This window comes from Carlito syrichta, unplaced genomic scaffold (genome assembly GCF_000164805.1).
Source record: "Carlito syrichta isolate Samal-C Ts95f unplaced genomic scaffold, Tarsius_syrichta-2.0.1 Scaffold304318, whole genome shotgun sequence".
Lineage (NCBI taxonomy): Eukaryota > Metazoa > Chordata > Mammalia > Primates > Tarsiidae > Carlito > Carlito syrichta.
The window spans coordinates 364,736-376,993 of NW_007248414.1; the positions used below are offsets into that span (position 1 = coordinate 364,736).

Consider the following 12,258-nt stretch of genomic DNA (forward strand, 5'->3'; position numbering starts at 1 on the left):
TTTAAGAAATGGATGGTAGTTATGTATAGAAGTGTCCCATGCTTGAGTTTTAAGAGGAGCAGGGTCCAAATGTCAACAAAGTATCTTAAAATGGCTCAACGAAACAACAATAATAATCTTCTTTGGACATGTGTGTGTGAGGGAGAGATAGACACACACATATGCACAGAGAGAGAAGGAAAGAAAGAGAGGGAAGGAAAGAGAGAAAGACCAAGACACACAAAAACAGAGAGACAGGAGTGTGTATTTGACTGTTCATTTGGTTAGGCCAAAACGTTTCCTAGAATCCTATTCTCCGTGTGGCTCTAGGTTAGAGGTGGCCGAAAGCAACATTTGCCCAGGCTTTGAATACAAAGGTGAAGCAGCAGGCATGACTTTAATCAGAGCTTCAAGATCTGATGCTGTGAGAGACATATGCTCGCAGAGATAAGAGAGCGGCCCCTGTTCCGTGCCCTGCTGGCTACCAGCGGGTCAGTCGCCCACCAGACATCCAGAGGTGCTAGCAATGCAGAGGCAAAGCCTTCCCTAGACTTTCCCCAGGGCTGGCTGCATAACATGCAGGGCCCAGTGCAAATGGAGAATACAGGGCATCTTGTCTAAAAGCAAGAAAAATGTGCTGCTCAAGGTGCTAACATATACAGCTTTTTCTTCCTTCCATGGTCTGTCTCTCTTTCTCTCTCTCTCTCTCTGTCTCTCTCTCTCTCTCTCGGTTGGTCATGGGGTTTCTTAATGTGCTATTTATATTGTTCTAAATAAAGGAAATTTTAAATTATTAGCATAAAGTTACTGTTCATCGTTAGAGTATGCACATGCAAATGGAAGCACATTTGGCTTGCATGTGAAATGACACGATGTATGTTTCACAGCTTGTGCACACAATTCATTCTTACTAGAGCTGTGGAAACCTGTGCTTGGTTAAATTTATCTCACGTATGGATATGCTCGCATTCTGCCAGCGCTAGCTACCTTGTGGAGAAGTACGTCTGGGCTGCCTGTCTCTCCTTTCTCTTCTATGGCATCATTTTCCGTGTAAGTAACTTCCATAAGAAAGGATGTGACAGGGCCCCAGGCGCAGAATACCTTTGTGCGTTCGAAGCAAGTTCTTGGTGCAAACGGAGAACATGGCCTGTCAGGGTTCTCCAAGGTCCCATTACTCCACTGTAGACATAACACGCTTACTAAGAGGCTGGCTTGGCATCTTGCTGTTCCCACACACTGTGGTTTCTGGAGTCCTATGCTCATGGGGTATCTCTAAGGCTCCCCGCAAGAGGGGCAACAGGGAGAGACAGGGATCTGGTGAGTGGCATGCACCTCTTCCCTTATGCTCTGATCCCCAAGTCCTCCCTTAAGACCCTTACTTCCCACCAAAGGTCTTAGATCTTGTTCCTTTGATCAATCCCTGGATTTTGAGCCCAAATCTCTCTGTGCAGGGGGAAAAAGAATTTTGTGTATATGTGTTGTTGTTCTGATGAAAGAAGAGTCTACTGTGCCCCCGCCCCAAAGAACTGAAGGTCTGATATTATATATTATAGAACCTTTATTATTTTTCCTCTAAATTCTTAGAAACTTACATAACGCCCGTGCTCTGGTTATGACACCATTTATAGACATTTAAAATGCATCTTCATTTATAAATATTTTACATTTGGTCCATAGAACAGATAATTTTACTAAATAATACTGTAATTTTTTTAAAACAGGCTCTGTATATAGTTTGAATATGTATATATTACATATATTTTTTTATATAGAGATTTACTTGGTGTTCTGAGAATAAATCCTTATTGCAAAAAAAAGCATATATGATAATACAATATCTTTCCCCTCCCCCGGGCAAATACTAAAAAAAAAAAGTTACACATATTCACAGTTCTCACAGTAATTGTACGACACTTAATATTGTGCTCTATAAGGTAGGTTTGGATGGAAATCGGTTAGGGGATTTCTTGCCAAACATCTCACTTAGAATTGCTTACGAACATGAAATACACTGCATTTGTCTTAGAAAGACTTGGTCTCAGTTTCACACTGAAGAACAAAGAGAAAGTTAGAAATCTTTCTGCTTTTACTCTAGAGGAATTCACACACAGAAGGGGAGATGGGACCATGGGACACAGTGATGGGTTCCTGCCATTCTAAACCCTATGACTTAACCACACGTATGTAATTTGATCATGGATTCATTCTTGGCATTTGGGATGCCTTAGCAATGAGACTATTTTACAGATGACCTCTGGAAAAGGCTTTAGATTTTCTACACAATATCAAATGAGACCCTACGCGCCACGCATGAGGATGAAAGTGCACGTGTGTGCATTTATATGTCTACACGTATTTTTTTTCTCTACAATAATGTGCTTAATATTCTGAGGGTAATATCTTATTGCAAGAACTGGTATGCTGGTCACTTCCGGATGAGAATGACAAGAGATCAAAAAACCCACAGTCACAGTTATTTACCATAGTTATTAAGGATTAGCCATAAAACACAGTTTGTGAGCTAACTAGCTAAGGAGCTACAGGGCACAACATCTGGTTTGTTACACGGGAACCCATCTTCCTGGCAAAGGAGGAACACTCAGTTCCTGGAGCTTGCAGGAAACTGGGCTCGCCCGATTTGCCATCACCTCCACGGAGCCCAATTCCAGAAAGGAACAAATAACACTTCCCAATGAAGCAGTTTTAATCTCGGAAGCACATTGTTGGGGGCGGGTGTCTCTGGAAGAACACCAGGAGACCCCTGCTGAGGAATTCCAGGGAGGCGAGGAGGCAGCAGCCTGGAAGGGTGGCAGTGAGGGTAGTCTTTGAGGAGGGAACCCCAAAGCTAGCTGTGTTCGTCTCGACTCAGACAGATCCTTCACCTTGATTTCCTCTACAACTACTCTAGACTCTGTAAAACTGGGCAGCTTAAGAGAGATGGGAGCCCCCAATGAGGGCTCCTCCCTGTGGGCCCCGAGGTCCTGGAATGGCGAGGAAAAGAAATCATTTGTGCTTGTGGCAGTTTTCCAGCAAGTGGGGCCTGTCTGGACGGACGCACGGGGCCAGGTGCAGTCAGGACGGCCTGGTCAGGAGGGACAGGGACACTGGGCTGCAGGTGTGCTCGCTCGCTGGGGCAGCAGGGAAGGGATATTCCGCAGGCTGCATGCGACGCAGCTCCGGGAACGGACTGAGGTCCTGGGGGTGGTTTTGTCCAGCTGCCTCGGGAAGGAGAGACCAGAACAGGAAGGCAGAGGTCCTGGCTCCCTGCCACTTCAGAGGGAGCTCTCCCTGGAGATCCCCACTTACAAAGGGCTCTTTCCCATGCACAGAGCTGCCCCCCGGGGGAAGGGAGCTCCGGCAAAGTCCGAGATAACAGTCATGGGTTTCGGCAGTAAGAGAACAGTCAGGAACACGACTAAAAGCCAGGATGCGTGTGGCCGCGCTGTGACGCTCGCTGGCGGGAGAAAAATGATCTGCCGTGGCAGCTACAAACGCCCACTGCGGGACGCTGATGGGGCCCGGGTTATAAAGGTCACCAGCCCCCGGGTGCCGGAAGCCACCGGGGATCCTTGCCCACGGCAGGGCCCACCCAGGGGGTCAACTGTCCTCCCACCTCCCCTCTCTCTGCGTGGTGATGGTGTCTGGACTCGCCACTCGAGGTAGGTTGAGATAGAAGGTATCTTCAGACATCAAGTGGCGGTCGCGTCAGCCAGGTCGGGGGGCGAGAGCGTCGGGTCGGCGAGCGGCCCCCACGCCTAGATGTAGGCCTCCTTGCTGGCAGAGCTGCCGGCCTGGGGCTGCTCTGGACCGTTCTCTGGGCGCACGATGTCCTCACTGGGCTGGATCATGACCTGGATGCGCTGTGGGCACCGGGGAGGGCGTGAGGCTCTCCGGGGGGAATTCGGGCTGGGATGGCGAGGCCAGGCCGCTCCCTCCTCCCACCCTTGAAGTCTGTCCTGTCTGCTCTGCCTCCGAGCTCCGTGCAGACTCCAGCCACATCCAGGCAATGCGCCGTCCCTCCACTGCCCCTCCTCCCCCACAGCCGCACTATGGCCCCCACACTTGGGTCATTGCAGTAGCTCCTAACTGGCCCTCACCTTCCGTTCTTGCCCATCAGCCCTCTGCTCCCTTCTCAGCGCAGCACAGTGGGAGAGACAGGACCCAGCAAGAGCTCCCATTTCACCAAGAGGAAATCCAGAGTCCCACAAGGCCTTCCACAGTCTGGCCTGTCACCTCTCAGACCTCAGTGTCCCCTCATCTCCCCACTCACCTGTCCACCCCAGCCACACCGGACTCCTCTCTGCCCCTCAAAGGCACCAGGTGTGCTTCTGCCCCAGGGCCTTTGCACTTGCTGCACCCTCTGGCACAGACTTCCTTTCACACAGCTCATGCTCTGCCTCCTCAGGTCTTGTATCAGGTGCCTTGCTTCCCTCAAGAATTCAGTGCAACTGAATAAAGCGCTGGCATGGACCTGGCACTGTGTGCGATGAAGAGGCCGCTACTGGGGGCAGCACGCCTTTCATGCTTTGTCTCGCCTTGCGCATAAGACCACATTTTCTCTATATCAAGCCCACAAGTGAGATCTAGAGTAAGCCCTCAACACATCTGATCCCACTCCGTTCCCGCCCTTGAAGACTCTCCAGTGCCTCCAGGATGAAGTTCAAAGTTCTTGCCCTGATTTTCAAAGCCTTTTATGCTCTGGCTGGACTTCTTTTTTTTTTTTTTAAGTCAGGGTTTCATTCTGTTGCCCAGACTCACTGCAGCCTCAACTCCTGGGCTTAGGTGATCCTCTCACCTTGGCTTCTCAAAGTGCTGGGATTACAGATGTGAGCTACCACGCCTGGCTGGACCTTCTTATATCCCCAACCTCATCTCTTATCATACCGCCCGCCCCTTCCCACTCTACCTTCCAGCCACACTGATCTCCCTTCAGTTCACCAAATGCAGTTTATACCCCTGGACCTCTGCATATGCTTCTCATCCTCTCCTCCCCTCTTCTAGGACCATTCTTTCTGCTTCTACCTTTAAGTCTGGCTTACCCTCAGGCCTCTCCTTAGCTATCACCTCTTCCAGGAAGCCTTTCCTAATCCTCCTTAACCCAGGCAGGGCTATCTGCCCTCACCTCCCTGGTTTGTCCAGTTGCGGTGGCCCTAACACTCTATTGTCATTGGCTGTTGACGCGTCTGTCTCCCCAACTAGACTGTGAGCTCCACAGCGGGTGGGGCTGTGCTCAGTGCAGCAGGGGGAAGGGGTCTAGCAAGCTGAGGGGTGGAGAAAGGCTTACCTGCTTCAGGGAGCCCTTTAAGGTGAGAAACATGTAGGCCATGTACCCTGGGATGAGGACCATGGAAGACAGAGCCATGAGCCAGCCCACACCCTGGCCCCACTTGGGGAAAACGTAGCTTCCCATGGTGAGAGGTGTCATCTGCACAGCACTGAAGATGAACACACCCTGGGGAGGGTAGAGGAGAGGGGATGGAGGGGGAGCAGTCAGTCACTCCCACCGGACCACCTTGAAGCCTCTGGCCCTCTGCCTCTGGCCTCTGCCTGGAGGCTGATCCCTGCACAGCCCAGCCTCCTGGGAATTCTGCACCCAAGGCTGCTGCCAGCACGCAAGGTGCCTTGTGCATAACAGGAAAAGGCACCCTCTCTGAGAAGATCAGCAGGAAAGGCACCCCTTTAGGGGGACCAACTAGAGGAAGGCACCCCTTCCCCCAGAATGACTAGCTTGGGGGCAGAACAAGGGATGGATGCCAGCTCCAGCCTGCCATCGCTGGGGTGTCCTTGTAAAGGACGCAACATATACAGTGGCCCAGGCCCCCACTTCCAGGCCCACTCTGGTCTCAGCTCCCCCTGGTGGGATGAGAGAAATGAGAGACGCTGAGAACAAGAGGCCTCCAAGGGCCAAGAGCCTGGGCTTCAGATTCTGGCCGGCCTGGTTCAAATCCCAGCACTCGCTAGCTGGGTGAGCCCCAGATCCTTCAGTGCTAAGTGGGACAATAACCCCTGCTTGGTTGAAGTCTGCGAGGAAGATGTAATGGGTCTGGTCTCAGGCAGGGTGCAGAGCAGATGCTCAACAAGTTGCAAGGAGAAGTATTATTAAGGAATAGGGTTTCTGGGCACCTCTTCCACCCACTTTTGCCTCCGGAAGTTTCTCCCCAGACCTGTGTTGCCCTAGGGCCTGGTCTAGCCTCATCCTAGTGGGGCTGGTCAAGCCTTGTTCTTACCGCCACGATGATTGGGGTGAAGAAAGACCAGCAGAGCTTCCACCAGATGCAGGGCCTGGAGCCAACCATCTCCTGGATATTGTCGTAGAATCGGTTGACACCTGTGACATTGGGAGCAAGAGCCAGAGGATGGATGAGCTGTGGGGACTGCAGGTGCAAAGCCTGGTCCTGCCACTTCCAGTGTGACCATGGACAAGCCACCCAAGCCCCCTGAGCCTGTTTCCTCGTCTGCACCATGGGGCTAATGCCCCGGGGGGTGGGGAGCCTCGTTTTCTCAGTATTTTTCAGTAGTCCAGTGTCCACAGCAAGTGTACAGGAAAGCAAGTCACCTCATGGGAGAATGTCTACCAACAAAAAGAAACTTACAAAACATGTCTTCCCACTCTCGATGTCCCTCCCACTCAACTCAACATCGATCCCAGCCATTCCTTCAAAGGCTTTGCTGGGCAGGGGCCGTGTTCCCTGATGGTCTCATGCTATGAGAAACTGGCGATCGGTTGCAAAGAAGAACTGCAAATCTCTCACACAAAAACCCCTCCAAACTCACTGGGTGTATTAAAGTTCGCCAGAGTCGGGGTGGGCACTGCTCGACAGGCAAATCACTGACGGGTTTGGCTCCGACTGTGTTAGAACAGTCATTGAGAGAAGGTGTTGGTGGGGGTGTAAATTAGTACCCCCTCTATGGAAAACAGGATGGAGAGTTCTCAAAGAACAAAAAATAGAACTATTATTGGATCCAGCAATCCCACTATTGGGTATCTACCCAAAGGAAAAGAAATCATTATATCAAAAAGGTGTCTGTACTCATACGCTCATTACAGCACTATTTACAACAGCAGAGATATGAGTCAACCTAAGTGTTCATCAGCGGATGACTGGATAAAGAAAATGTGGCATAGATACATGATAAAGTATTATATATCCATAAAAAAGAATGAAACCATGTCTTTTGCAGTAACATGGATGGAACTGAAGATCATTACCGTAAGTGAAACAACTCAGAGAGAAAAATCCCACACATTCTCACTTACAAGTGGGAGATACACAATGGGTACACGTGAACACAGAATGTAGATGGCAGACACTGGAGACTCGGGAGGATGGCAGGGGGTGGGTGAGGAGAAATCGCTTAGCGGGTGCAGTTTTCACTCTCCAGGTGAACTTTACGCTTAAAGCCCAAACTTCACCACTCTGGAATATGCCCAACTACAAAACTGCACTTACATTTACACAAATGTAAATAAGAAGAAGGGACGATGACAAGAGGGGTGAGGTGGCAAACACTGCAAAGACGATACACAGAGTGTCCTGTTGCTTTCAAAAAATTTACTCTGCTGTGACAATCCAACGTGCAGGGAAGGACATCCTTTTTGACTGTCATGCAGTTGGCTTGAGAGACATAGGCCACAAAATAAACAAATAAAATCAATGTTTCCTTTGTTATTTGTTCTAAGGCAGAGTACACTTTTCCTTACAGCCTAGCCTCTGTTGAATATGTAACTTTAATACTTTTTAATATAGTTTTAATTTTTCTTTCTTAGATAAAAATCTCAAAAAAACGGTGTATACTGAAAGTGATGAAAAAAATGTCGGCTCCCATTTTAAATGAATTTATTTAAGGTTTTTTTTTCCTGTTTTATGTTCTGCTAATCTTTTTGAAAAATTCATTTAACTGTTCTTATATCTTCTAAAGGTGGGGACCTCCTGTGCTAAGCTTGTTGAATTGTGTTGTGAAGAATAAATAAATTAATGTAGGGCGGGGCCCGTGTCCACGTTGTATTTGATGAATGATCAATGAGGCAAGGAGTGAAAGGACAAATGGCCAAGGGAGGAGGGGGCAGAGCTCACCGTAAAACCAGGAGATAGAGACGCACTCGAAGAACACGAGGAAGAGCAGGCTCATGCCACTGGCGGAGTAGTAGTCGAAAAGTTTGAAGACGTAGATGCCCCCCTGCAAGAGGAAAAGAGGTGAGGACCGGCCACCGCCCCCCATGCCCGGTGCATTCTGTTCACAGACAACATGGGCTTTGGCGTAAGGGTAGATTAGAGGAAGCACTGAGGGCCTTCTGACCAGGAGAGGGCCTGAATGCTGACACTGGGAGTTGGGAAGAAAATGTCCGGGTGGTAGAGGGACACTCCCATTTCTGGCAAGGCAGGAGGGCAGAAAGAGGAGCTGGCCACCAGGGCCACCTTTCCATGTTGCGCGCTAGGCCTGTCTCTTCCCCGCTTAAAACCTTCCACGGCGTACGTGAGACAATAAATAGAACATGTGAATCGGCAAAAATATCCAGTCCCATCCAATCCAATCCGATGTCTTGGCCTGCAAGTTCCTGCACGCTCTGGTCCTTCACCCCCACCCCCTTTACTCTCTCTGCCTCTGCCACACTGGCCTCTTTTCTGGTCCTCAAACCTTCCAGCCCATTCCTACCTCAGGCCCTTTGCACCTGCTGTGCTTTCTTCCTCTGGCTGGCTCTTCCTCTCATTTAAGTCTCAAATGTCATTTCCTCAGAGAGACCGTCCTCATCTGTGGAAGTGTTCTCCCCGCCCCCACCTGACCCCACAGTCCATTCTCTATCCTACTCTCCTCTTTTCTTTGTGGTACTTAACACTCCAGAATCATCTGATTTATATGTCAGTCTTGTCCTTCAAAATGCAAGCTCCAAGAAAGCAGACACAGTCGTGTCCGTCACATGAACTGCAGCATTTCCAGGGTCATGCCAGGCCCAGAGTCGATGTTCAACAACTGAGAGTGAAGAAAGGAATGAACATTAACTCTGGACCAGAACTGCCTTTGGCTGCAGGAGCGGTTTTGTGGATCATTAATCAGGGCTGAGCTCACATCTTTAGAGTGCTTTATACTGATTGTACAACTCCTCAGGTATGTGCATGTCTTCTGACTAGACTCAGGAGGTCTGGCACGCAGAGAGCACTCCTCATCCATGTCAACACAAAAAGAAAAGCGGGGATGAAAGCAAGCTTTGGGCAGTGTCCCCTACAAAGGCCTGGCCCCAACGTGGATCCCTGGTTGACTCCTGTGAGCCTTTCTTTTTTTTTTTTTTTGAGATGGAGTCTCACTCTGTTGCCCAGACTAGAGCGCATGGCCGCTCCCGGCCACCGCAGCCTCGACCTGCTGGCCTCCGGCGATCCTTCTGCCTCAGCCTTCCAAGTAGCTGGAACTACAGGCGTGCACTACCACGCCTGGCTAATTTTTTGATTTATTGTAGAGATGAGGTCTCGCTGCCCAGGCGGGTCTCGAACCCGCGGGCTCAGGCAATCCACTCACCTCAGCCCCCCCCAGGCGCGGGATTACAGGCTGAGCCACCGAGCCGGCTCTGTGAGCCTTTCACAAAGCTCAGCTCAGGCATCCCCTCCTCCGGAGGCAGTCCTGGGTGCCCCAGGGCAGGTTAGGTGCCGCATTCTCTAGCTCTGTCCTACACCTCCTAGCTCAAGATCTGCGTCTCCCACCAACCCAGATGCCCCTGTCTGACTCACGGCTGTGTGCCAGGCATCAGAGATGGTGGTCAATGAAGAGATGCAAGGCGGGATACAACAGGGCTGGGAAAAGGCAAATGAGGCCCCAGGAGTGACCCTGGGGCAGTGCCGGAGGTGTGCCGGATGCTGGCTGAGCCCACCTGGGTGATGTTGGAGAGGCCGATCAGGTAGGAGACGATACAGACAGCAGCAATGAAGAGCTCCCTGCGGTTGCGGAGTAGCCTGGGGTACTCATCCACCAGGGCCGTGATGAAACCCTCCACGGTGCAGAACTTCAGGCAGGAACAGAGGTCAGCCACCTGCAGCCACCCCCAGCCCAGACCCACCCGAAGCCTGGTCCTCTGAGAGGAGGTAGGAGGCCCAGCAGCATCGGGCCAGCAGGGCCAGGAGAGACCCAGGGTCCAGCCTGATTCTGCCACTGACTCACTCTGTGACCTCAGGAGAGTCCCTTCCCCCTGGGCCTCAGTTTCCCCTTCTAGATAATGGAGAATTTGGCTGGGCTGTTTTCTAAAGTGTCATGCAGTGGAACATTCTGGGGTCTGAAATTCTCGGTCATACTCTTGGGATCCTAAGAGTAGCCTCCTTTTCTCACTTTCTCCTGGACTGAGGAGCCTGGGGGAAGGGGGTTGGTCCTCAAGGTGTGGGAGAAGACCCTCACCTGGCTGTCAATGCCCAACATCAGCAGCATTGAGAAGAAGAGGATGGCCCAGAGAGGAGAGATGGGCAGCTGGGTCACGGCCTCTGGGTATGCCAGGAACGCCAGCCCGGGGCCTATGGAGGGAAGGGCAAGAGAGGAGGAAAAAAAGGCACTGAGCACCACAGTGTACGCAGCCACCACCTGCCTTCCATGCTCCCCCCGCCTTTTCATCTTCAAAGTGACCTTACAAATAATCTTTAAAATTATTGCTACATTTTTATCTTATTTTGTATTTTCCCAAAGCTGTCCTTTTTCCATTTTTATTTTAGATTCAGGGGGTACACATACATGTTCATTACATAGACACATTGTGTGGTGGTAGGGATTGGGTCTCAGGTGGCCCATTCCCCAGGTAGTGGACATTGTACCTGACTGGCAATTTCTGAACCCTGAACCCCCCACCTCCTCCCTTATTGGTGCAGAGTGACCTTTTGAGTGAGTGTTGTCACTCCCTTTCTCCAGATGAGGAAACAGGGAGGGGACAAGGGGCCGTAGGGATTAGGGCCAGAGGCAAGAGGATCGAGGAGACGCTATGGCTGTTGTCTGTGTCCGGATGAGAGACTTCCGTGCCTGGCCAGTGGTAGGGACAGTGCGGGTGCTGGGAGGTGGCCAGATGGAGAGATACTCAGAAGGCTGCAGGAGCAAGTCCTGGTTCTGGCTGGCTTGCAGGTGAGGATGAGGGAAGAATCTGGGGCAATGCCCAGGGCTCTGGCCTGGGCACCGGATGACGGAAGCCTTCCTGCGATTGGGCACACAGAGGAGGAGAAGGTTTGGGGCGCCCTGCTTGGGGCATGCTGTGTTTGAGTGTCTGGTGGTGTGTCCAAGAGGTCAGAAAACCTTGGTATGAGATGGAAAGAGACTGTAACTTCCCTGGGCCTGGCTTTGGATGGGTGGGGGGTGGCTGGGGAGTTCCCGAGAAATGAGATGGGGGGCACTCTAGAGGGGAGGTGAGAACCTCAGCAGAGAATGGTCCTTCCCACGCGATGGACCCAATGCTCCAAGGCATGAGACATGCCACTTCGCTGAGCCTCAGGGCCTCGTGCACATGGTGGGCCCCTCCCACTGGCTACCCACCTGACTGAGCAGGAAAGGGTTGCCGGGGGCTTTCCCTGCCCTGTGGCATTGATGACCATGTGGTGAGCAGGGTGGGCACGGCTCACTTGGTGAGAACATTTTTGGAGCTGAGATAAAAGCACAGACTTAGGAGGCTTTGTAGTGTGGTGGTGAATATGTCCCAGTTGGACCAGAGTTTATACTCCACAGGCCAAGAATGGGTCTTCTCTCTCTGAAAGTCCAGGATTGTGCTGGACATGCCTGTATGACCAGGAAACCAAGGGCCCAGGCTTTGGAGGCAGCCAGTTCTGGACTCAAACTTCAGACCCACTGCCTTTCTAGCTCCATGACCGTAGGCAGGTAACTTTATTGAGCCTGCTTCCTCACCTATGAAATGGGGTAACAACAGGCTGCATCACATGTTGGGAGGATGGAAGGATACACAGTTCATGCAAATTGCTGAGCGCGTTGCCTGGCACGTGGGCGGGGTGGGGAGCGCTCAGTGCCAGCGGACCACGGGGGGGAGGTGGTGATGACGGCTGTACTCGCCAGCGCCGTGAGCCCCTCCCGCCCCAGGAACCGGGACCCCACGGGGGCCGCGCGGACCTGAAGCCGCCACATCAGCAATGGACCTCTTGGTGACATGGGCCATGAAGCCCACGATGGAGAAGATGACGAAGCCTGCGAACATGCTGGTGCAGGAGTTGATGCAGCAGACGATGATGGAGTCCCTGCAGGGGCGGAGGGAAAGAGCCAGGGAGGGCGGGGCTGGCGGGAAGGTGGAGCTCACCGGCCGTGATTGTGGCGGCG

At 51.6% G+C, this 12,258-nt stretch overlaps 1 protein-coding gene across 1 annotated transcript in view; it reads right to left on the reverse strand.

Moving 5' to 3' along the window:
• Window positions 1–1,519: 1,519 nt before the first annotated feature.
• Window positions 1,520–12,258, reverse strand: part of SLC6A1 (solute carrier family 6 member 1) — a 21,519-nt gene continuing 10,780 nt past the window's right edge. Inside the window, exons 9-15 of the mRNA XM_008059641.1 lie at window positions 12,055–12,179; window positions 10,357–10,469; window positions 9,839–9,970; window positions 8,055–8,157; window positions 6,207–6,307; window positions 5,264–5,431; window positions 1,520–3,839 (exon numbers count right to left, since the gene is read on the reverse strand). Of these exons, the coding sequence (XP_008057832.1) occupies window positions 3,735–3,839; window positions 5,264–5,431; window positions 6,207–6,307; window positions 8,055–8,157; window positions 9,839–9,970; window positions 10,357–10,469; window positions 12,055–12,179 (847 nt within the window). The 3' untranslated portion in view covers window positions 1,520–3,734. The remainder of the gene's footprint in view (window positions 3,840–5,263; window positions 5,432–6,206; window positions 6,308–8,054; window positions 8,158–9,838; window positions 9,971–10,356; window positions 10,470–12,054; window positions 12,180–12,258) is intronic.